At 47.6% G+C, this 26,276-nt stretch overlaps 2 protein-coding genes across 3 annotated transcripts; both read right to left on the bottom strand.

Moving 5' to 3' along the window:
• Nucleotides 1-183: 183 nt before the first annotated feature.
• srl (sarcalumenin) lies at nt 184-15,468 on the bottom strand. 2 transcript variants are annotated; one of them, XM_061699797.1, is made up of 7 exons: nt 15,296-15,468; nt 6,804-6,899; nt 6,252-6,347; nt 5,591-5,626; nt 3,667-3,783; nt 3,348-3,581; nt 184-3,284 (listed from the first exon to the last, which is right to left on the bottom strand). In XM_061699797.1, exons 1-7 carry the CDS (start codon nt 15,357-15,359, stop codon nt 2,473-2,475), a joined length of 1,455 nt encoding a protein of 484 aa, XP_061555781.1. In that variant the 5' UTR covers nt 15,360-15,468; the 3' UTR covers nt 184-2,472. The 2 variants fall into 2 exon arrangements, with proteins under 2 accessions (XP_061555781.1, XP_061555780.1); XM_061699796.1 differs by lacking the exon at nt 5,591-5,626 and having other exon boundaries at nt 15,296-15,400.
• A 1,745-nt stretch (nt 15,469-17,213) lies between these two features.
• tfap4 (transcription factor AP-4 (activating enhancer binding protein 4)) lies at nt 17,214-25,489 on the bottom strand. Its single transcript, XM_061701405.1, has 7 exons — nt 25,312-25,489; nt 22,388-22,553; nt 22,216-22,314; nt 21,643-21,813; nt 21,161-21,283; nt 20,204-20,374; nt 17,214-19,097 (listed from the first exon to the last, which is right to left on the bottom strand). Exons 1-7 carry the CDS (start codon nt 25,398-25,400, stop codon nt 18,984-18,986), a joined length of 933 nt encoding a protein of 310 aa, XP_061557389.1. The 5' UTR covers nt 25,401-25,489; the 3' UTR covers nt 17,214-18,983.
• Between the last annotated feature and the right edge of the window lie 787 nt (nt 25,490-26,276).

Here is a 26,276-nt window from a genome sequence, read left to right as displayed (position 1 = left end):
CGTTAGCGTAGGCTAGTGAGACTACGACCGACCGTTGCGTTACAACGTATAAATCCGGTTTGAGTCACTGTCGTCGGAACGGAACTCCGGTGAAACGAGGACCATCTGTATGTCGTCTTTCTTCTTGTTTTATCGTGGATGGATTGTAACCAGAAAAAGCACAAACAGCGATTAGACCTGGTGAATCAGAAACCTTTATTTTTGCCGATCAAGCTTCCAAATGGGTCTATTTGAGAATTTTATACCAAAACAAAATGAAGGGACACAAATGCATTCCAAATCAAATTCACAGGTCAATTAAGATACTGAACAATAATCACGCAAAAGAGAACCACACACATCACTATTGCCTCGAAGAGTATGTTCGAAGGGGTTGTAGTTTTTTTGTTTTGTTTGTTTTTTACCACTTATACACAGCACTCTCTAGTGGACATTTCCGAAACTGCAGTGTAGATATACAACAACACATCCCGTGGAACACACTCAAGAAAGAAAGAAAACGAGTTGAGATGGAGAAACTCTGGGGGGTTAGCGAGGGAAGAGGCAGCGGCTCCTCGTCATTGCATTACCGTGCATCTAAAGCAGAGGTGGGGAACCTTCTGGTCAGCGGGGCTTATTCGAACACTTCCTTTGAGGTTTGACTTGTTTTAAGAGTTGCATCAAATGCGCTCGATGCGGGCCGTCAATGGCCCACAGGCCGTAGGCTCACCAGTCCTGATCTTGGGCGATTGTTGTGCGTTAGGGGTAAATACGTGCTTCACTTACCTGCACCACTGAACAGCTCATCAAGCGGGGTACACACATACTGATAATCGGGCCTCATTTGAAAATTGTTCCTTTTCCCATCGAAGTCTGCAAAAGATCTGATTGCCGGATGTCTCTGAAAGATTATCCTGAGTGATTATCCTGCTTTGTGGAATATGTTATTTTTCTTTCCTGATCTGCTGAGAAACTGGTCCGGGCCAAAAATGGTAAATGTTAAATGTGACACGACAGACATCTGGTTTGGGGGAGGAAACTCGAACTTGCCGGTGAAGATATGATTCTGTGCGGTGCGCTGTGTGTTGGTCATCTCGAGTTCTCCACACACTGGAAGAGTAGCAGGCACACGCGTGGCAATTTTTTGCCCACGTTCAGTGTGTGGTCTCCCACATTTCAAAATCGCTTTGCGTGTACCCCGCTTCACCTGCGCCACTACTTATTAGGAAGGAAGGAAGTTGTACGCCAGACTATTTCTTCCATTGACCCAGGAACTCCCTGTGTTCCTTGAGTGCCTCACACGCTCATAACAAGACAGGAAGTAGGTGAGCACTTCCAGGAAGATCACCGAGGTAGGTTTGCAGAAGAACTCGTGGCCCGACTCGGACGGTCTGCAGAGATCAGGGATCAACTCACGAGTCTTCCACTTTACCCTCTCCACCCATTTGGCCTCCAGCCCCAGAGAAGCAGGTAGTCTATTTTACAATGCCCGTTTGGAAGGTCTACACACACACACAATCACGCACACACACACGACAAATAAATAGATTGGCACATGGAAAAAAGAGCTAAACACATCCTTCAGGTGTGGTTCTTTGTGGTCATTCAGCTAGAAAAAAAACCAAGCTGGGAAGCTTATCGATGAAGGAAAACATCAGTCATAATACAAATTACTGAAGCAGATCATTTGGACTGGCAAATTGACAGTAATAAAAATACAGTAAGACCAGGTTTAAAAAGCAACAACCCCACTCTGAAGACTCTGATGACCCTTGAGCTCTGCCTCCATCACATTTCACAGATTTTCAGCAAGCAGGACCGACGAGCGTATATGAAAAGCAAATGGCCTCGTTCGTCGCCTGGTGGGTTAGGAAATACTCTGAGTTTCTTGGATGGCAAATGCATGCACACAAAACAAGTTAAGATAGGCCAATCATGACATGCAAGGTTAATTGCAGTTAGTCTACTACTACATCCCAAACAGAAGCCCGTTATAGCACCCACAAAACGGCTGCTTCAGTGTCTGAAGCATTTTGGAATTGACCCATTGCACGGCTGTTTTCCCCAAGATCTTCCAACAAAAAGTGACACCACCTCTTTCCACTTCCTGTTTTATTCACATACAAGCGGGCTGATATTGGACTGGCTGTTCCCCATCGCCCCACGCCCCGTTTCGTCGCATCAGTCCTTCCCCAAATACCCCAAGAATTCCAAACAGTCCAATATTTCAACTCATCAGCGCTTGAATCCTTAAGCTGCCTTCTTCAGACAATGACCCGCCCCTCCCGCTATCTGCCTCAACCCACAGTCCCTAAAATGTATCTTCCATGGTCTCCTGAGGAGAATAAAGCTCTAATATCCGTTTCCTCTCATCTCCTCATTATTGCAGGTCTTCTGAATCGGGGGTTCGACCTATTTCAGAACCCTGTCTTCCTTCACCTCCTCCGTCACCTTCCTTCCTTCCTCCCCCTGCTCAAAGTGTCGTGCTTAATCTCAGTTCTTGCGGTAGCGGTTTTTGGGCTTCTCCCCGCAGCCGGTCGCCTCGCAGGAAGAAAGGCCGGGCTGTTTGCCCGAGTTGATGCTGCTCAGGAGAGCGGGCAATTCGTTGGTGATGGCCTTCTCGATCTTATCCAGCAGGCAGCCTCCAATGTAGGAGCACTGGGACGACAAGGATTTGAAGTTGGTGATCGCGTTGATTCCGAAGAAGTCACGGTAGGCGTCGCGGTTGGGGAGATCGAATTTGCTGACGTTGGTCTTGGCCAGGATGGATTTGAATATGTAGAACTTGTCCGGGTCGTCCACGATCTCCTTGAAGACAAGTTCCGGGTCGCTGAAGAAGCTCATCTTCTCCTTGAAGGTCTGGACGTAGCGGTCCACCAGGAGGCCGTGGATACGAACGCGGATGCCGTGCTGGCGGATGAACGCGATCTTGTTCTCCATGCGGTTTTCAATCACCTGGTTGAGATCCTCCAGCAGAGAGATCTCCTCCCGCTTGAAAAGCTCACGGCTGGTGTCCGGTGCATAGTCGTAGGGCCAGAAAGAGCTGACGTAGACGCGGGGAGGCTCCGTCACGTTGATGAGCGGGGCCAAGCTCCAGAAGAGCGCTCCGTACACTCGCATCAGGTCCTGGGTGGCCAGGTTGTCGGCTTTGTTGAGGATGATGCGGATCTGCGACTCGCGGCCCTTCAGTTGACGGAAAAGCATCTCCAGCTCCAGACCGACGTCCAGCTTGGTGGGATCGAAGACCACAAAGATCAGATCTGCACGGTCGATGAACCACTGGCAAACATCATTGAAGGGGTAGCCTGGATGAAGAGAAGGAGTTCACAGACGGTTCCGCTTCCGCACCTGACCAAATGTGGCTTTACCTCGCTCCTGCTGCTTGCGGTTCTCGATGATTCCCGGCGTGTCCACAAATGTAACGCGTTCCAGCAGCTTGTGGGGCATCTCGATTCCAATCAACTTTTCCAGGAAGTTTTGCCCAAATTTCTCCAGCGGGGAGAAGGACCGCGAGCTGTCCGCCGCCATCACGATGCCCTCCACCGAGCGGATCTTTTCGCCGTGCATTATGACGGTGAACTCAGAGGTAGTAGGCTCAGCTCCTGATGATTCCGGATCAATTCCAACAATTACTACAACTTGTATCGCATGACCAATAAGATGAGTTATTGATGAATGTGCGACAACCTGTGTAGAGTTGATAGGGGCTGTCATTCAAGCCCAGGAGGTAATTGATCATGGAGGACTTTCCTACACTCCACGGTCCCAGGAACAGAACCATGGGTTTGGATGTGATTTCTCCATCTGCGGGACAAGGACAAAGAAAGATGTTGCTGACAGCCGTGGTGCCGGGTCGGGCTGCAGTACTGCCAATAAATGTCGATCCAAAAAGTTTTGTGTTCATTTTCTTTGAGCGTGTTTAGGCGAACAACTCTGAACACACAGTGATAAATGGGCTACAATGAAGACTGTGAACCTCGCAAGTGTAAAAATCACAGACTGTAAACTTGTGATAAATCAGATCTTACGCCCAATTGATATGAATCATTCCCTTTTAAGAAATAGGATGACATGTCGATAATCGGGCCCAATTTGAGCATTTTTCCTCCCCTCCTGATGAAAGTCAGCAAAGACCTGGTTTTCGGTTTCTCTGAAAGATTATCCTGCGCTATTGTCCTGTGGGGTGGGGTGTTTTAAGAGCGATTCTTTTCCCTCCCAGATCTGCTCAGGTAATCATAAATGTTAAACCTGTGCAATATTTACGATCTCTAATCCAGACGTATTCCGTGACTGTTGTGTCAAGTAGCCAATTAGGAAGCAAAGCTTGCGCTGTTGACGAGCACAAATAAAGGAACAACTGGTTATGTCGAGTGTTTGTATAACGTGTCTCCCAAGTCCATCCATCCATTTTGTGAGCCGCTTCTCGTCTCGCGGGTCGCGGGCGTGCCGGAGCCTATCCCGGCTGTCATCGGGCAGGAGGCGGGGCACACCCTGAACCGGTCGCCAGCCAATCGCAGGGCACATAGGAACAAACAACCATTCGCACTCACAGTCACGCCTACGGGCAATTTAGAGTCTCCAAGTCATGCATGGTTTTGGGATGTGGGAGGAAACCGGAGTGCCCGGAGAAAACCCACGCAGGCACGGGGAGAACATGCAAACTCCACACAGGCGGGGCCGGGGATTGAACCCGGGTCCTCAGAACTGCAAGTCTTTCACCACAATCATGTCTCCAAAGTGTTCTGTGACAATTGACCGTCTGTTGTCGTACTAGAGCGGCTCCGACTACCGGAGACAAATTCCTTGTGTTTTTTGGACATACTTGGCAATTAAAGATGATTCTGATTCCGATTCCGATTCTAATTTCGATTCTGTTTCTGATTCTGATACAATACATTTTACCTGATATATTACAAATATTTTGGGGTTTAATTATAATGTGTATTTTTGTCACCCTTTCCCAATGGTTGTATTTATTTTAAACATTGCATGGTGGCCCAGATCCAAAGTAGGTTCCCCAGCCGTGATCCAGAGTAAAGAGGCATCCAGTAAAAATAGGACAGGCAAAGACAAACTGATTCATGGCAATGAGGCAGTTTTAAAAGCATTGACCAAAAGCATCATTAAAGAAAGCTGAAATTCAGGAGCACAAACCGACAATGCAAGTAGGGCGTTTTCATCGCAGCGTGATGGCAAGTGGGTGTAGTGTTTGCGTGAGTGTGTGCGTGTGTGTGTGCGTGCGTGCGTGCGTGCGTGCGCGCGCGCGTGTGGCCGCAGGTTAAGTTCAGCTGTGTTTGGCCCCCGCCGCGACGAATTCAGCCAAAATGCGCAAGGCTATCGAGTCCCCTCATCCAAACCCATCCATACTTTGCTCAAGCCAGAAGTGCGCATGCAACCCCCCACGCATTTTACACCATCATAATCAAAATGTTTCTTTTACACTGGCCACAACATTAGGTACGCCTGCACGAGAGCCGTATGTGAATCCTGCACTCGAGTTGGCGTGCCTAATGTTGTGGCCGGTGACGTGAGGGCAAATGAGAGGGGTGGGCCAGGAAGGGGCTGAGCACCTGAGGCAGTGCCATGCACAGTAAGCCCCAGCCGCACCCACCTGTGGCGGCGTCCCCCAGGGTTCGTCCAGGGTAGGCTGTTAGGTGAAGGGGGGGTCGGGGGTCAGGGAGGGGAGGGGGAGCGAGGAGAATGAGGAAGAGTATGAATGGGTGGGAGATCCTGGCTAAAATCTTGCTTTTCATACTTTCAATTACGGAAAGAGGATTTTTTTCTTTTTAAAACAAAATGGGATTTCGAGGCTTAAAATGTGAATAAGTCGAGAAAAATCATTTCAAAAGGGAGACTTTTTAAATGGAATTTTGTGAGCATAATGAATGAAAATAAATGGACCAAAAGATGCACTTGAATGACATTCTTTCTATATTATGATTAAAAACCCAATGCTAGTGGACCCTGCTGGGAGTTTGTATAAAGCATGAGTGGGGAACTTCTTTTTTCTATCAGATGACATCTTCAATTTATGCCAAATACGATTCATACATCAAGAGCATTTAGGATTTTTGGAATAGCACAATGGGCCGAACCAAATACTCGCAGGTTCCCCACCCCGGAATAAAGTATGAAATAAAAGAATCAAACGGTTGAAGGTGTCAAAATGTGTGCCGAACTAACGAGTCCCTTTCGCAACCCAAACAAAACAGACCAGCACGACACAACATAACAAGAAAAAAAGCAAACGGAGCAAAGGCCTTCGGTGGTACCTGAGATCTCGTGCTGCCTCAGCTCGTTGTACTTGTACGCCTGCTCCATGGGCTTGATGGAGGAGTAGTAGATCTTCCGCAACCTCTGCACAGCCGCTGGGGGAAGAAGATGCGCACACGGTGAACACGAAGAACGGCGCAAGGGCGCATTCTCGGGCTGGTGTTCTTTGCATATGAAAATCAAGTGCGGTACAAAACAGCTCGCTCACTCAAAAGCGCTGCGGACGCCAATCGAATACATTGACTTCTGCCGCTATATAACGAGACAATCTTGCTCACCGTACAACAGCGTCTTTATTTGTGCACAAAACGTAGTTGTGACATATTATTTGATTATTTTCAAGGAAACCAGGGCAACATTACGTGAGTTTATCATAACGCACATGATGAAATGCTGAACTTTTCTCAGTGTGCTCGTATCACGCGGCAACCCGAAGGAGGCCGATATCTGAAGGGTTACGTAAGCACGGACCGATCACTTGAATCACTCCTCAGTTCTCAATTCAAAATGCGTGTGCGCAAGCCCGACGGAGCGTCCGATCAATTTCTCACCTGCATAGTCTGCTGCTTTTTCCTCGGTGGCAAATCGAAGCGTCTCCTCGATGTGAGATGTGTCTCGGAGGACCGACGTGAAGTTTTCTTCTTCTTCTGTCACGAGGAGCAAAGACAAACTTTGTGAAGCTGCGTTCCACCAAGGGAACTTATTGGGAATGACCATACGCCGCAGTCTGTCTCGTGACTTCTTCAAGTGGGACATTTACATCATTAGGAATTGAGGGTTTCCTCACACAATTTTTCCTTGGTTTACCCGTTTGAGGTCTGCTCTTAGGCCGCCGGCGGTTGATGACTTTATTCATTCCGAACAGTTGTTGTTGCTACGGTACAACGGCTGCGCGATGGCTCTGATTAATTTTCTTCCCTCAGCTTCACAATTGTACGCAGAACGTAGTCTTCTCAGGCAAAGCCGAAATCTCCGACCGAGCGTAGACATTCCCGTCAGTCAGTCACACGGTCCGATACATTTGCTCATGTGAAAAATCAAATCCGGACGTCAAAACCTGAGTGGAAATGAAAGCTGAATTGCTGCTCTCTTGTCTCATGATCATCCGTAAACATTGGCATTTGTGGAGGGGATTTGCACACATTATCCGTCCTGCGCACAGGGCGTCATTGAAGCTCGTGAGGGTTGTGGGCGAGCTGGAGCCCATCGCAGGTCACTTCAGGTCGGAGGGCGCGACCGCTCGCGCTCCTACTCACACCTACGGACAATTTAGATGCCAACTGGCGTGCCTGTTTTGGGGAATGCGGAAGGAAGCCGGAGAACCCGAAGAAAATCCACGCAAGCCTCGGGAGACCGTGTAGACTACGCACGGGAAGGCCGTCGCCAGATTCGAACCCTAGTCCCGGGCACCGCGAGGCAGACGTGCCGTCAAACCGATCGATCAAAACCCGGATCGTCATTGCGAAGGTTGGATTTGGACACTTTAGAAGCTCTCGGATGACTTCGCTCGCAGCTGTTCGCGCGCTCAGCTCCAAACTTAGAACGCAACCTCCTGAAAATAAACAGACAATTGTTTGGCATCACAACGCGAGAGCAATGACGCGCAATCGTCTGTCTTGTCTCGACCATATTTAACCGCCGATCGCACACCATGTCGGAGGCGGGTCTCGCGTGCGCAGGTCAAAGCCTCCCTCGGGCAAAGCTAGGAGCTATATATATATATATATATATATATATATATATAGTTGGTAAGTCGAGCGTGGCGCTGGCGGAAGGTGGGCTAGCGTGAGCGGAGCCGCTAATAGAGTTGCGAACGCATTTTCACAATATTTATGGCACGTTTGCTCAAGACGATACGGTGGCTGGCAATAAATAAGCCAAATAGTGCTGTTGCCATGTAAACACTCTCAGGACACTTCATTAGGTACAAGCGCGGTGTCCAAAGTCCGGCCCGGGGGGGTCATTTGCGGCCAGCTGCACGTTGTTTTACATAATCAAGTTCAACACGGCTTGCATCGAAAGCTTACGTTGAAAAATAACACAAATATATAACACAAAAATGGCATCCCACTGACTGTATTATTATTATTTCTAGTTAGTGATTGACGCCCCCTAAATTCTTTTTAGAATGACCTCAGATGTAAATATTATGAAATAAATGATTCTTTTCAAACTCACATTACATCACCCTCAAAAATAATACAACTACAGGCAATTTGATATTTAAAAAAAAAACAAATGTGTACATGCACATGCGGCGAAGACTCTCCGTAACTTGCGCTGACAACCCGGGCTAAGCTTAGCTTCTCCGCACCTGACGAAGATCTCACTCTCGGCCGAGACGTATCACTTCAACGATCGTTCCTTGACACCTGCTTCCTACTTTCCTGTTCGCCGGGACATTGGCCCCATCTTGTGGCATCGGAGAGCGTTACAGAAACAGACCAAAACCCCGCAAATAGGCGCGTCGGGCGAGGGAGGACGCTGGCGCCGCCGATTCTCCCTGAGTCAAGCTGCTAAAAAAAAGCTAGCTTATGTTTCCCCCAATACAACGCGAGAACAACACAGACCGACAAGTCAGCCACCCGAGTAAAAGCAAAGAGGCAAAGTACTCTCGTGTACTTTGCTTGTTCAAATCAAAACAAAATATACAGCAGTCAGAGAAGTCAGCTTGTGGCATTATTGTCTGCTATCGTATCATTTCATGTTGCATCATAACGGTGTCGTATCATATCGTATCAGATTGTATCATATCATACCGTACCGTATTATAATCGGACCGCATCACATCATATCATACTTTATCAAATGTATTGTACCGCATCATACTGCGCCGTATTGCATCATATGGCACATCGTACCGTATTATATTATGTTGTGTCACGCAATATCATATCGCACATACTGTATAATGGTGCCGGATAATTCAGTATCAAATGATGGCACATACTGTGTATCAAAGCATAATGTATCAATTAATATGACAATATCATACCGTCTCGAATGCATGGTACCACAACATATCGCACAGTATTGTACCGGAATGTACCAAACATACTGCACCATATTATGGCAACATATCGTACCGCATCATATCGTGTTGAACCAGATGTCACATTGTACAATGTTATGGCACGTATCATATTGCAACATGTCGGAAGAAATCGGTGAGAAAGTCGTTCAAAATTGTCAGGCAAATATCACAAAGTATGAAGTGTAGTATTTTGTTTCTTGTTGTTTTTTTCCCAAGTAACACCGATGACTCCATAAGACGACACACCTGAACGAGATGAGAGGTGCCCGCCCGCAGAACGCAGCGCTCACTCCAAAAGGCCTTGATCACGTCGCTCCAAGCGCACTCGACTCATCTTTTCACTCGGGCCTCCCGAGAGGACCTCGACCGGCGGGCGCCGACGTGTTAACGCCTTCCAGTCAAATATCAGAGGGGCCGCGTTGCTCGCGGACGGCGGGGCCTTGCGTCAGCGCGCAAAATCAAGGCCGCAGGCGCCGGGGGGGCGGGGGGGGGGGTTGAACTCCCGACATTTGGGGCCCGGGACCACCACGTGTTCTCGCTGAGGCCGTTGCCACACGACCGCGCGGCCGTTTGGGGACAACATTCCGGGAGGCTCGGCCGCATCCGGGTGGAATGTTTAAACCGGAGCCGTCTCCATTTTAGAAGCTCGCCGTCATGATGCAAACATATTCGACTCTCTTGGTTATGTATTTGTAACATATGGACATTTATACAGTATATTCATCATTTGTACAGTAATCCCTCATTTATCGCCGCGGGTTTGGTTTCGAACAACCCCCGCGATAGGTGAACTCCACATGGTTTTACGATGTAAACATATTTCAAAGCTGTACGAACCCACCCAGACGCTTCTGAATCTTCCCTCCTCTCCTATGAACCTCTGCCATCTTCTATCGCTTATAAACACTTTCCATCGTCTTGAACACCTTTTCAACTCTTCACCACACAGCAATGCACACTGTGTACATTTTAGTCCTTGTAATGTGCGTTTTTTTGTTTCTTTCTTTTTTCATAACATTTGTAATGTTTAGGCTAGGAAGCGAAAAACACGAAACAGGGTCAGTACCACCACGACTACTGTATTAAATAAAAATTTTTTATTTATCTTATTTGCTGGTAGGTGGATGGAAGCCTCTCAATTGCCCGTAGGTGTGACCGTGAGTGCGAATGGTTGTTTGTTTCTGTGTGCCCCGCGATTGGCCGGCGACCGGTTCGGGGCGTGCCCCGCCTCTCGCCCGAAGCTAGCTGGGATGGGCTCCGGCAGCCCGCGACCCGCGTGAGGAGAAGCGGTCAAGAAAATGGATGGAAGGATGGATGGATCTTATTTGCTATTTCTATTTGGGAAAAAACAGTATTCCAATTGTTAAGTGACATTTTGGAGTCTTATTATTGTAAGATTTGAGTAGAATATATTTACATACCGATAATCGGGCCAATTTTAAGGCTCAGTCCCCTTTCCCACCAAAGTCAGCAAAAGGTCTTTAAAAAACGATCCTGCCTACGGTGTGCCGTGGGGCGTGTGTCAAAAGGGGTCTTCCGCTCCGATGCGCTCGGAGCCGACAATCGGAAACGCTAAACCTGTTCAACATTTACGATCGCAAACTCCGCAGACTCGGTGATTGGTCACCTCGAGTACACCACCCACTTATAAGAGCGGCAAGCAGACTTTTCGATTTGCCTTTATCATCTGCGGGGTCCCGGTAAGTAAGTAAATCGGTAAGGATGTTGAAAACCGGTACGTGTTCAATCCACTCACGTTACGTTACGTTTCAGTGAGGTGCTGCGCGGTCCATTATTTGACGCACGGAGCAGAGACCGAGAGACAGGATGATATATTCCTATGCAGCGCATCAGCGCCAACCCTCGTAGCCTTGAGACTTCACGCGCCCGCACGGGATCAGGTTGCACTGTTGCCTGTAAATTCAATTCAGAGTGAGCACCGCCAGCAACTGGCAGGTTTGTGGGGGCTTCCACTGGAGCGCAGACAGAGAATTCATCGGAATTGAACGCGCTTCATACAGGTCTAGCGAAAGCAAAACCTTTTGCCTGTCCTGTTCGGAGAACAGTTCCAGCATCACTCCAATGTTTGTTATGAAAGGAGACAAGTCATTTCCGTGTGTCTTTGTAACACATCTGTGACTATTCCTGACCAAGTAGTACAAAAATAATGATTCCCCAGCAGAGCCCGGAGAGTGGGGGTAAAACAAGCGAGGGCCCATGAAGACAAAACTATTTTCACTCATGGAGGCAGCACTTCATACACAACGATGTGGCGCATGCAGCAGAAGCGTCACCGAACACAAACGCCAAAATCAAAGCCACCGTTTTGACAACTTCGCAGAGAGGTTTGCCGATGCTGGCTGACACTTATCTGTGCATCAAACGAAACCTAACGCAGCTCCGCTTACCTTACGGCTTTAACATGACAGCGGGGTTGCCGCACAACGTGTCTTTTTCTGCATGATAGTTGCAGCTAGCTGATCGTGTGACGTGTGAAGAAACTCAGTGTGTTAACGGGCCCCGCTCTGACGTCACAGTGGGCGCAAGCGCAGAACGGCTCGCTCACAGGCGCATCTTTCAGAAATAGAGACTGTTTCATTTGACATACAACTATTACAAGAGATTGAAAAGTCCGTTTGCCATCCTCTTTACGTTGTTTTTAGAACGACATGGCACGCCGCATATGGACCTGGGCTCACACGTCGCGCTGAGGAGAGGCCACGCTCGGACGGTGACAGGTGGCCCCGCTCGTGGAGCTGGTACTCCCCCATCGGTCAGAAATAGCCCCACAATGGGTCAAAAGACGGACACGCACCGGAGGTGGAGGGGGGGGGGGGGGGCTTCCTATTTTAAGGTTTGGACTCACTGTGTGTGGACCACTCGGAGACATCCACTGTCCATCCGATATCCAAACAGCTTTCTTCTTCGCCCTGGCCAACTTATGACAAAGAACCAAAGCGCAAAGGCTGTCGAACGCCGAGGCGCTGATCGGACATCGGAGGACACGATGGCAGCTCGACTTGAAGCCGCCATTCGCGCGACTTATGTTGGTGTGAAGCACCGGCGGCAAAAAAAGCTGACAGTGAACGCAGCTTTTTTTGAAGTTGTGTGAAATGACATCATCAGAGGCGGTCCTAGCTTGAATGGCATCCTGAGTGAGATTCCCCACCCCAAACTTTGGCTCGTTTGACCTCGAGGAGGTATTCATTAACTTTGAAAACTTCTTCCCTGCTTGAGCCACATCAGGAGAAAGGAGTTCTAAAACCAAGCCGGAGGGCAACACCACAAGGGGGCGCAAATTCCCCATACAAACGCCAATGATTGACATTGTAAGAATGTACAATGGTGCCGAGATCAGTTCCTTCCACATCTCAAATCATCTTTCCTCATGGAAATAAGTGAAATGCCATTCATCCATTCAAGCCAAAAAAAATAATAAAAAAAATAAGAAAAACAGCACTGTAGAATATTGTAATTTATTTCAAAAAAATACAAGCAATGACATAAATAAAGAGAATTTAACAAATTCAACAGTTTTTCCATATTCGTTGCTTCAATTCAATGGCAATTGTGCTGCTCCTGCTCGTGCGTGTGCTTTGGCCACCTGGGGGCAGTATAATCCAAACATATGGATTTACACGGAGCCATTCAAAACTCCTTAGTAAGCTCCAGTAATATTAGTCATTCCTCACAGAGGAATAGAATATCTACTCGTGAATATTGTTATATTATCTGTCTACATGTGCTACGCCGCTGTTTGTGTTCAAATATCCATCGATATTCATTAGCCCATCTCTTGCGCTCCGTATCGGTTTGTTAGCGTTAAGTGTTTTGCCTTTTCTTTGGCATTTTTGGTGATGAGTTAAAAGGGTTGAGTAACAACAATTCAGGTGTATTTAAGTGGTAATTAAGTAAAAAGCTACAGTCACGGTTTTATGAGCGAAGAAATGTCACATTAAGAGTTATTTTCAGGACGTCATAATGACACAAGTTCATCTTTGGACAGACAAGTCGACGTTTTATGACGAAGGCCACGCGACAGAAGTCTTACGCTCGTTCGGTTAGCCAGTCTGTGGCGTTTTGCACCGTGTGTTCGCAATAAGCTAGCGAACTTTAGTCCGACAAAGTTCACGTGGAGGGGTTTTAATAGGCGAGGCGTAATTGTCTTTGCTTGCCGTTTCGTTTGACCCGTGGCGCATTCCGCGAGCGGGCATGGCACGGAGGCTCAGCACCTTCGTTTTCCATCTTCCCGCGAAAGACCTCCATTTTCCAATGGAGGTCGGTCACATCGTCGTGTGACAGGACGATCACGTGAACTTCACACACTTCAACCGCGGCCGTAATCCGTCAGCCGCATTTACGCAACATCTCGATGGTGTTCGATAATCCGAAGGGATCTTGTGGGAATGAAAACGTGGCCATGGCAACCGGTGTTTACCGGCAACACATCAGCAGGAGCCTTCCTGGTCATTTTTATACAATGGCTTCTTAATTCTTCTTATTGGCAAATCTTTTTTTTTGTTGGTTGAAAAAATATATTTTCCTCTTTTTAATTTGTGTAGCATTGCAAACTCCAAAGTTGGTCTTTTTTACATTTATCTTATTATTTCAAAATGTTATAATTTGACTTTCTTGAGTTTATATGACTATTTCCAAATATTCAACTCAGACCATTTTGTATGTTTTTTTTCCCTTTAAATTCCTTTTCTATTTGTTCAGGTTCAGATGGCTAAAATTTTAAGTTGTTTAATTTTTAAAAAATATTATTTGCATGCATTAAAAACGACACTCCTTTCCCTCTTTCCAAGGGATAAAATGTTGTCCACTATAACTCTCTTTTGAAATTGGTGTTATGGAATACAAAGCATTTCTTTACTACATGTATTTTTAATTTGTTTTCTAATTTGATTTCGGTATACTTTTCCTTGATTTTTTTCTTTGTGCTGCGTTTGCTCGACGGCTAAAATTGTAATTGCGCTGTTCAGTAACTATTGGTAGCGTTCGCTCACTTTTTCACGTTGTCGGATGTGTGTGTTAAAGTAGTAGCTGTTGGTTTCGAATAAGCGTAACATCAATGCTAATTTCCTTTAGCCTGACGAAGGCTTTTTGCATTGTATGTTAGCATTACGCTAAAGGACTTTGTTTGGAGACAAAATGAAATGGTTCGTTTGAACGTTTCGCAATTGAAATATATAATATCGTTTGGACATTCAATTTGAACTGGGAGTGACCGAGAAACAGCTTGACGCAAGCACACCCGACCTCTTATTTGGAGAACTGCGCGGGCGAATCGTCTTTTTTCTCCGTCAACGTGACGTTACGCGACAGTCCGGAATGATTTTTAAATCGGTATCGCGTCGCTAGTAGCTACGAGCACGAACGGAGGGGTCGGGGTGGGGATGGGGGGGCGTCCTAACGAGAGAGCCACCTGTACGGCGCCGCGGCCGAGGGTCTCGGCGCGGCCCCTCCTGCCCGGAGAACGCATGTCCCTACAAGGCCAGCGGCTGGGAATAAATTGCGATTGTGACAGCAGCTGCGCAGCGTATCTAAAGGCTCGGCGGGGGGGGGGGGGGGCGGGAGGAGGAACTATAGCGGACTACAGTGTTGGATTTCAGGAGGCCTTTCGATCTGGGACACCTGACTGACGCCCGGAATAAAAAAGCCCCGACGGGCCGCCGGGGAGATCGACGCCATCCCAAGGACGGACAAGGGTGACGGACAAGGGTACGATGGCTCGCCGGTCGGCGAGACATTCTCGAAGTTGCTATCAGGACGGGAGGGAGGGAGGCCGCAGAAGTCTCGGTCGCGCGAGCACAACGTTTCATCAGACACCGATTTCGAATAGCGCCCCGTGGCTGCGTTTCGCCGTCTAACCGTCCTGTAGCCGAGCCGCAGCGGAAGCTTCTAGATGAAACGCAGCGCGCACGCTGTCGAGCATTGAATGGACACGGGCAACTTGTGCGCATTCGCATGAAGAAGGTCGTCGTGGTCGTTCGGAGGTCTTCTTACCTGCCGTGGCCTGCGAGAGCAGCAGGGAGAGCAAACAGCAGACGGACACGATGCGACCCTCCATGGTGGCGGCCAGGAGACCTCTCACAGTCCCCGGCGCGCTATATATATACGCCGAGGCGGGAAGGTTAAAGGGCAGGCGAGCAGAAGGGGCGGGGCCTTGCAGGCAGCCAGCAGCCAGCAGCCAGCAGCTGCGCGCGCGTGTGTTGTCATTGCGTGCCCAAAAGCGAGCCTGCTGACTCTTGACCACTTGGAGGAATACTTGGAATGACCAATTACATGGAAGCATGTCGCATCATTTCATTGCAAAACGTGTTCAATGGTCATTCCGGACACGACTGGGAGAAAACGGGTCGTTCGATGACAGATGCTTTTGGAAATGTCCTTTCGCTTCTTGTCAGCGAATCAGGTCGAATCAAAGAACTATAAAACAGTTCCTGATCGTTGCTTTTCCTTTGGGCTTGCGGCGTCAGTCATCCTTTTCCACGCGCATCCTCCTCTCTAGCTACCTTCCGGTCGGGGAACCTCCTCCAGATGACACGGTCGTCTTCTGGGAGAAAGTGTTCGCTCCAGCCATTTCCATGCTTTCGGCGACGCGTCTGTCCCGTGTGTCCCTCCGAGCTCCTTCGCTGGATGCCGAACTTGCCCACCGCAATCTGTACCCGATGTGCTCGTATTGCTTTGCAAGAAACCGAAGGGGGAAACAGCAACGCATTGTTATTCCTATTATTGCAGCTATGATTTGACTTGTTGGGCCACTTTTTTCTCTCTCTCAAAAAGAGATGCATATTTGGTGTTGGGTTCTTTGAAAAACGTCTCCGCTGTAAAGAGTCGCCAGTCCGAGAAACCCTTTTTGAAACAGTCCTGTACCAATAGCCACAAGCGAAAATCTGTTGAGGAATTGTGTCAATAATACAGAGAGCGCTCAATAAATGAACAAACGTGCTCTTCGTCGCCGCGCCAACGTGAGCCTCGGAAACAACGTCCAGTCGTTGACGCCGTCGCCGGTTCTCCTCCTCGAACTCTGCCGTCGTTCTTCCGGAAGCTTCAAACATTTCGCCGAAGGCCGCGCGCGAAGGCGACGCTCTCGCCGTTTCTACCGTACGCATTTTCACACGATCATCATATGCGAGAAAAACCTCTCCCTCGCACTTGACCTCCGCCGAGCGACGCGTTGATCGCAAACGCGACGAAGGCGAGAGTAGCGTCGCGCTAACCGAAAAACAAAGCCAAGTCAATGACAATGACGGCTTAGGGGCCGCTTACCCACTGCATTCTCATGAATCAGTCAAGTATACATAAAGAGACTCGGTCAAAGACACAAAGTACTCAACCGACTCCGATCACGTTTCCCGACTGAAGTCATTGCCTTTGTTTGTTTGTGACTTGCCATTTCCCCCCCAGATTGTTGATTTACATTTCAAACTCGAACGAACAACAACTACATTTTTTTAATATTACAATCTAACAAGTCTTCCCCCCCCCCCCCCCCCAAAGTTGGAGTTTTATTGTTTATGTATTACCGTCTCTGAATACAACACTCAACTTTGTAGTTTTGAGGAAAATGTAATTGGATTTCGTGAACACATACTTTTACGAGAAAGTCAACTTGTCAGTTGACAAACATTGTACTTTTACAATCTTAAAATAGTCATTTGCAGGTGAACCAAAGGTTTTCCTAAGACGTTGCACATTACCACAAAGTCATTATTTTAGTTTTATGACAACATTTTATACTTTTGTGAGGAAATTATTTCACATTATGATATGAAAAGTCATGATTTTAATGTTATGACAGTCTAATTTGACAAGAAAAGATTAATTAGATAAGGAAAATGAAGCTGTACTGTAGTTCTACAACAACAACAACAAGTTGTATTCAAGTATGAAAGTTGGGAAGAAGGCAGCAAGGCACACGTTTAAAAAAACAAAACAAAGTACAAACTTTATTATTTTGTCTTTACAAAGGCACGAGCCTCTAATTATCCCCCGAAACGTTTCCCTTACAAAAAACAAAATAGCTTCTCGATGACAGCGACGGAGGGAGAAAGGACAGCAAAACAATAATAATAACAACAACAATAATAATCATTAAAAAAAAGACAGCATCGGAGCGCTTGTAAAAGTTGATGGGCTGTATGTAGATGGCGAGTTAGGCTCCAGTATAGTTCACATAAGTGCTGATAAAACATAACAAGAAGAACCATGTTTTTAAGTGGTACAATTTTCCAATAATACTTTGATTTCTATGAAAGGGCTGTGATGTCAACAATGAAACGATGTACTTATCTGTCCAGCAGGATAAAAGCGCCACGACTTGGTGACAGTACAGCTAACACCAAAAGACTTTGGGGCAACCCGGAATCATAAGAGTGCTCCTTCCCCGTGGAATGTTTTCGTCCAGCGGGGAAATGGAAACGAGGGGATTTAGCTCCACTGTGAACGAACGCTTCATCGGAAATGCAAAACGACAAGCTGCTCGCATGTCGGCTGCCGCAGCGGAACCTCCGCCACGAGCCCTTTCCGCATGAGGGTCAAACACAGTGAAGCTCGTCTAGTTGCGGTTCGAGATACACTAATTCGCTTATTTGTGGGGTTTTTTTTTTTTTCTGTGGAGCGGAACTGTCGAATTGTGACGCTCAGGTCATTTTGATCAGCCATTTTTTTTCGAGTGACGTTCAGTTGCATTTCCTCTTTTTCGAGTCATCATTCAAATTTGGAAGGTGTGGTGTTAATTCATCCACTTTATGAGTCATTTCGATTTATTTCACACCGTTATTGTACGTAAACCTCGGGTTAGTAAACCTAGTGCTCTATGTAATGTGTTTACTGTATTTGTCTGGAACAGATTCATTGGATTTAAATGACGTCCTATGGGAAATATTGCTTTGAATTTCGTACGATTCGGCTTCTGGAATGAAACTATGCCATTCCCGCCCCCCCCTTTAAATATTGTCATTTCCAAATTTACAACAATGAGAGTGTGTTTAAAAACAATAGTAATAATAATAGCAACCCAACAAAAAGTTAGCTGTGACTCACTGGTGTGGAGTTGCTGACGCCTGCTCTATATGGAAGGCAAAACGGATTGAGCGGTGACGTGATTCGAATTTGCTTGCGCTAACGTGCTGCTATAGACTTCCAGAGTCGGCTGCAGGCCTTCAAAGGGGACGGGGGTTGTATAGTCAGGCTACGGGTGTAAAAACACGGGATGCGAGTGATTTGGGGCTCGGGGGCTCGTGCACCGGGAAGCCAGCCCAGTAAGAATGGCAACAGGCAGACATAAAGACAAACTCTTAAGTGCACCCTCTCCTCCCGGATACAATCACGTCGAGAAGCCTCCCGAAAAAGCGGCCGCCGCGTCTCGAGGAGGTGGCCAATTTCACTTCAGCAGCGGGTGGAAAGGGGAAACAAAGCTAAAAGATGCCTAGCTTGCACGAGTAACATCCAGTACGAGAGTATTTAGAAGACCAGTCAGTCAAGTAGCTGCTCTAATAACCGTTCTGTTAGGTAAACATGGGGGGATGTTGTTGTATATAAGCATGACGAAACTGCCTATCACGGTACTATATTGTGGGTAAGTGTGTACAAAAAGAGTGCTTCAATGCGTCTACCAGCCCTGTTTAAAGTCCACTTCCTTTGTGTTTGGAGATGTACGCGAGCGTGAGTGTGCGTGTGAGACAGGAACTCATGGCAGCGAGCGGTCGTCCGGTTCGTCGCTGTCGGAGAGGACGCGCCCCGAGCTGACGATGACCGCCCGCCGCTGCTCCTCCTCGCCGCCGCCCTCGATGTGCTGGATGGCCTGCGTGGGGGGGGGGGGGGGGGGGGGGGGCGGAAAACAATCAAATCAAAGTGATGCCGCCACAGCGCACTCTGCTGTCCAACTATGGTGACTGACTTTGTGACATGATAATAATAAGAAGAAGAAGAAATACATCAGAATAATACAGCGAGTGGTACCTCAATTTACAAGCAGTGTTGGGGAGTAACTCATTACATGTGTTAAAAGTAATTGTAATTCATCACATGACTGAGAGAAAATGTGTAATTTGATTCCAGTTCCTTTTGTACATTTCCACCATTGCAATTTTAGTTCCATTTGAAAAACAGCCACAAAATAACAGACCCCCCCCCCCCCCCCCCACCATCATCACTTCCTCTTTCAAAAGCCGATGCTTGTGATTGGCTCACTCTGGTCATGTGCCATTCCCCCTCAGTCTCAAACATGACATATTTTTCCAACTATGACTTCGAAGCGCCACCTTGTGGTTCAATCTTTTAGTTTATCTGTGACATTTTTGGAGGAAACAATGGCCACTGAAGCATAAAATCATGATGCTTAATTCTTTACATTCTATTTATGTGTTTTAACGCATATTTTTATAAAGTGCTACTTTTTTTTTATTGAAAATCAGCACGTAGCAAAAATTGTTGTGACTGTTTTTGTGGGCTTGGAATGGATTAAAGGCGCCACTGACATTCATCCAGACCTTTTTATGCTCACTTTTTCCTCCCCCCCTACATTTGGTGAACAGATCTGTATTTTCTACTTCTTACTTTTCAAAATAGGTTCGCTTTTTTTTTTTTTTTTTTTTTAAATCAACGTCCGTAAAAGACTAAAAACAGAAAAAGTGAGGTAAGGTCAACTGCGGTTGAGAGCTTGATTGAATGAGAATCACGTATAGTATTAAAGTCAATTTCCCATAATGTCACCTTTCAAGTAACATTTTAGCAAAACAAGTTAAACATTGCATAACACAATATGTATTTATTACTCGAATTGTTATCTTTTGTTTGAGTGTTTGATTTTGTTCAATGTCTTCTACCGCCTCCTTCACGCACGACCGACTTTTGAGGTTCATTTTTCCAGAAACCTTCGGAGGTTGCCCAGCGCGTTGCCGGTCTCACCTGAACGATGGTGTCCAGGTTGTGTCGGGATGTGGAGACGGCGTTGATGACGGACGCCGGGCCCATGGCGACCACGGTGACGTGATGGGACTGCGGCGGCGGGGGGACGGGCGCGGGGACGATGACGGTGGCGTGGTGCGTGGGCGCGGGAGGGGTGGCCGGGGCGGACACCTGGCGGAGAGGACGCCACGTCAAAATATTACAATTTGGATTCAATTGATGACTTCCTTGTATTTGTTATAAACGGGAGCGCCTACGGAAGACGGCAGACTCTAAAATGCTCCTCACACTCAATGTCCTGGCAATATAGTCAGCAAAAAGCATTATGGGTACCCAGAATTTATTGTGACGATGTTTTTAAACTACAGTACTGTAGCTGTAGAATATCAAGCTAAGCATTGCTCTTTACTTGCATTTGTTCCCGTTGTTATGTATGTGTGCATTGGATATTGGTGGGGCTCGGGTTGGTAGTTGTGTAACTATTTCGTGAAACTCTAACTGTGACGTGTGTTCTAAACTGGTCAGGTACCCGTTAAGGTTTCTTTTTCCTGCTAAGTGCAAGAGCCCAATTGACCTTCCGTGACTTATTAGATGCAGTGAATCCGCAATAAATGAACTGTGATATAGCGAGGGATTACTATATTATACACACCGGGAGCCTATTTGAATTGCGTTAGTAACCAAAACAGCAGCACTCACAGAGGTATGTAAACAGTCTCTCCGACAATGAACAGCTTGGTAACTTAAGACCGAAATACAATTCTCTAAGGGGAACGACATAAGAGTCTTTGCCCCACCCGGGAACATAAATGGTAGGATCCTTTTTCGAAATGACATTTGCAGAAATTGTGTCTTTGATCAGGCAAATCAAGAGCGACACCATTTTTTGTGTTGCCATGGATCTCAAGCGTGCACGTGTGTGCGTGTGTGTGTGTGTGTGTGTGTGTGTGCGTGTACCTGCGGGCTGTGGGTAAGTGTAAGCTCCCTCTCCAGCTGCTTGTGTTGCTGCACACACACGAGGTTCTGCTGGCTCAAAGTCTTCCCTTTTTCCGGGTACAACTCCGCGTCCAGTAAGCGCATCTGGCGAAGACACACACCGAAAGTGACAATCGACACGGTGGCCGGGTCGACGTGGAGCTTTCTATTTCGATTGTAATACGGTCTAGAAGAATGAAAATGCTCCGTAGAAACACCTCAATCGGAATAAACAGGCCCAACCCGAATGGAATTCGGCAACGGCAACGACTGCGCTAAATAGACGCCTGACCTAGCGCTTGATAAATTGCACGACGTTGAAGTCGATTTGCGCGTGTCACGCGGCTGTCCCGTTTAAACCTGACACATCACGTATAAACAGTTGACCTGCGCTCTTCAATCGGGATGACCAAAAAAAAGTCTGCTGTCGCGTGAGTGCGCGAGGAACGAAGCGTTTGGGTTACCCGGTCTTCCAGCATGATCCTGACCGAGCGTTCCTTGTCCAGCTGCTGCCTGAGCTCGGTCATCTCCCGCCGCAGGTCGTCCGTCTTCTCCTCCTCCGGGACGTCCGGGGAGCCGATGCCTTCGTCCTTGTCCTCCGCGCGCCTCCTCTTCGGGGACGAGCCGCTCAACTCCTGCGGAGGGACAGCGCTTAGCCGCGGTGCTGCTCCTTCTGGTGTGCACACCATGGCCACCAGGAGGCAGTATAATACACATAGACATACAAGATGTAGATTTGAGATTTGATCTAAAAAGAAAATACACTGGAGGTGCACGCGTACATGCACACGTGGCAAAGACTCTCTCATAACTTCTTCCGCTAACAACCCAGGCTAAACTTAGCTCTTCCCTGACGTGCAAAGCTAGTCTCTGAGTCGCGATGCATCACTTCCTTGTCACCGACGACTGGACAGGGGTGTGGCGCCATCCTGTGGCATCTTGGCATGAGGACTACGAGGGCGGGGGGGGGGGGGGGGGGGGGGGTCTAAGCCGGGCCTTGGAGAAGGCCCGGCTTAGCGCTTCTGTTGACGCGTTACCTGTATAATTCGCTTGAGTTGGCTGTTCTGCTGCAGCAGTCGCGTCTTCTCCTGCTCCAGCGTGAAAATGTACTCCGCCGTTTGCTGCAAGATGGCGGCCTGAGAAGAGAAAATCGCGATTGAAACCCCGGAACAGAACACGGACGGGTTCCGTTTGGGGCGATCCGCTCACCTTGCTGAGCTTCTCGCCGTCGCTGTGCGGGATGAGCGTCTTCAGCGACTGGAAGCCGGCGTTGATGCTCTGCATGCGCCGCCGCTCGTTGCTGTTGGCGATCTCGCGGCGGATTCGCCTCTCCTGGTCGCGCGCCGTTTCCGGGGTCAGAGGAACGTTGGCCAGGCTGAGGAAAGTTACGAGGCAGATTCGGTACTGACTACCCACGGACAGTTTGATGAACATTTGGTCCGCTCAGTGGGACCGAAATGGGCTAGAAATCCTCAGAATGTACAACCTCAATTCCAATGAAGTCGGGACGTTGTGTTAAACATAAATAAAAACAGAATACAATGATTTGCAAATCATGTTCAATCTATATTGAACTGAATACACTACAAAGGCAAGATATTTAATGTTCAAACTGATAAACTTGATTGTTTTGAGCAAATAATCATGAACTTAGAATTTTATGGCTGCAAGACGTTCCAGAAAAAGCTGGGCCAGGGTCACGTTTACCACCGTGTTACGTAACCTTTTCTTTCAACAACATTCAATAAACGTTTGGGAACTGAGGACACTCATTGTTGAATCTCCGGAGGTGGAATTCTTTCCCATTCTCGCTCGATGTACAGCTTCAGCCGTTCAACAGTCCGGGGTCTCCGGACGCTTCACAACGCGGCACACATGTTCAATGGGAAACAGGTCTGGACTGCAGGCAGGCAAGTCTAGCCAAAATCTGCAGATAATTGACCACCATTATAGTTGCATTGAAAGAATATATTTTTAAACCCCAAAGATTCTTGAATAAGTGGGGATAAACCGTTAATAGGCGTTTGGGGGGGTTGATTCCGCACAAAAAAAATGAGGGAAAACCAAATCTGTGAAGAGATGAATCCGCAGGTGCCAAACCGCGAACACGCGGGGATCCACCGTACGCAATTACTAGCATCACACTCTCTTTGTTTGATGTCAACTAGGAGTAGCGATAAACAGCTTGAAGCAAGCGCCCGGCCTCTTCTTTTATTTTGAAAGAATTCTTCCGCTGCTTGGCACCGTGAACCAAAAATTGGCTAATATCACGAAAAACTCCAGGTACCACTGAACGTAAATCACTATAAACGCACTTAAGCAACATTTGACACTAAAACAAGACTTTGCCAATATGCTGTTTTTCTGCTCAAGTGGGAAATGTAAGCAAACTTCCTACTCTACAATATCCTCCGTAACAAATTCCGCATTTTGTTGTCCGTCTAAGGCCGAGCGCTTATCTGCAGCGTCTCAGCCGCCTCAGTGCAAACACGACCAGCAGTGAGCGCGTCGGTGGCACGTCCAACATAAGCATCCGAAGCCCAGCGATGAGGGCCAAGTGGATCAAGAGTTCCACTATTTAAATAAGCATTCAAATATGAGCTATTTCAATTGATAACAAGTTCTCAGGCGACCATTACTCTCACTGGGTTATCATATTTATGTTTTGGACGACATCACAAAGAACTAATACATGTTTTGCTGCATATTGAGATGAAATTACTGATGGGGCCCAAATGTGAACATTGTCGGCTCACAAGCCACAATTATTATGCACATTTTATTGAGTTCCAACGTGTCATGACATGCATACATTTTTTTCAAAAATGTTGGAGTTGGTGCTATAGAACTGCACATCACACTGAGACGACTGTACATACAAATAAGCGACATACTAAAAATCTAACTAAAATCTACATTTAGAGGGCTATTGTGAAAATCAAAGTCAACTTTTCCACATGCAGCTAATGTTTTACATTGCGCAAGTGTACCTAATAAAGTGGCCAGTGAGTACAGTATGTTTTGAATCGACGAGACATCTGCTCGTGTCACGTGGTCTCTCCAGCAAAAAAAAACAACAACAAAAAAACCGAAACAATAACCAGCTAATCAACTCGCTGTGAATTTGATGATTATTTCATCCAGAGGGAAGAAAAACAGTGCGTCTTTAAAAAAAAAAAAAAAAAAAAAAACGATCTGTTAAAAAAAGTATCGAGGTTGTATTTACGATTTGAGGGAGGGGAAAAAATGACTACATTTCCCATGAAGACCAGCGCGACTGAGTACGCAAAACCAGATCCCTGCGCCTCCCTCCTCGCGCAGGCTTGCGGACGTATACACACTTACACACCCCCTTATTAACAAACAGCATGAATTGCCCTCTTCTGAGCTCAAATGTGTCAATTCTGTCACGCGCGTGTTAAAGGGCGCTTTCGTAAGAAAGGAACAAAATTGGAAACACTGGCCAGGGTCGTCTTTCGAGCCCCCTCCCCGCCCCCGTGCAGCGTGCTGCGGGCAGACTTTTTTTCCGCGTGCCCCGCCATTACAACAATGCGGCAGCCGCTGAAAACGACGCAGTGGAGGCGAAGTCACGCCGCTGCTTCCCAAAAACTCCCCCAGCGCCCAAATATGGCGATTGTAAACGTGCCAAACGTGAAAAAGGAGACTTCGGCCCCCTTTGCTAGTCGGTTAGGGCACTAGAATCCATCCACCAGCACGAGGAGAAAAAGAAGGAGAAGAAGAAGAAGCATGGCCGCGCTTCCCCACGACAACTCAGCCTACCCAACAACCACCACCCCGGGTGAAAACAACCTCTCACGGCCGGGCTACCCCTCACCGAACACGGCCGCCGTTACCACGTCGGTGAGGGCGGAATTTGAGGACAATCGAAGCGACTGAGCAGCGGCGTGGTGTGCTGCTGGGCAACCACGTGGTTTGTGATGGCTGGCCACTAAATATTTGGACACCTTCCCCCCCGAATGAGGCGAAGATCAGCCCGAAACGCGCCGAGCAACCCATTTTCACGTCAACTGGCGCTCGTGCGCGCACAATAACAGAAGCGTGTTGCCTCATCCCCGCGCAAGCGCGCGCCTCGGGCTTATGAATAGACAATAACACACACGTTGGATACACACCTACACAAACCCCCGATGACTTCTTTCTCCGTTTTCCTGAAGTGTTGCAAAGAGGGCACCTTCTGAGCGGGCACCACGAAATACTCCATGCTCGCGGCTCTCCAGTTTTGGTCCCCCCCCCTTCCACCTTCCCAAAAATAACAACAAAACAAAAACAAAAACAAGAGGTATCCGCTGGTCAAAATCCCCCCCCCACCCCCCCCAAAAAAAAAAAGGATAACGTTACACGCTTTTGAATCCGATCCAAAAGGAGATAAAAATAAGAACCCCAGCGTTGGGAAATGTAGTTGTAATGTTAGTCGACTTCCAGCTGATGGGGTTCCCTCGTTGTGTGTGGCTCTCGCTCCCTCGCTCTTGCTCGGCCCCTCCCCTTTCGCCATTTGCACGGCCCTCCGTGCGCGCGCGCGTGCGCGCTCGCGCGCAGCTGATCGCTTTCAAGGCGGGAAACAGCTGGTCGGAGTCACGCTGCACAAGCCGAAGACACAGAAGCAAGCGAGCCTCCTAGCGCGCCGATGATGAACTGCACGTCAATAAATAAACAAACAAAAATCAACAGTTTGCGCCGCTGACAACTACAGAAGAGGCGAACTGAATTATTTTGTTGCAGCAGAGTGATTTCAAGCTTTATCGCTGTCGTCCGATGGCTGCCGCGGAAACGTTGGCGCACAGGTGTCAAACTCCAGGCCCGGGGGCCACATTCGGTCCGCCACATCATTTTATGTGGCCCGCGAAAGCAAATCATTTGCGTCAACTTCCACGAGTCTTTGCTCAAATCTTTACCAACATTTCGACTCATCAATAATAATAATAAATGATAACACTGAGATATTGCGAGCATTTTTTTTGTTACCAACCTCCTTTTCAACATTTGATTATCCTTCACTTTTGATTTCAAAACTAGTTTTCCATCACTTTGTGGTGTAAAGGGCTGTGGGGAAAAAATACAATAATAATAATAAAATAAA

This window comes from Phycodurus eques, chromosome 16 (genome assembly GCF_024500275.1).
Source record: "Phycodurus eques isolate BA_2022a chromosome 16, UOR_Pequ_1.1, whole genome shotgun sequence".
NCBI classification, from domain to species: domain Eukaryota; kingdom Metazoa; phylum Chordata; class Actinopteri; order Syngnathiformes; family Syngnathidae; genus Phycodurus; species Phycodurus eques.
The sequence above is the reverse complement of the archived record's forward strand: the minus strand, read 5'-3'. Positions and strand labels throughout refer to the sequence as shown.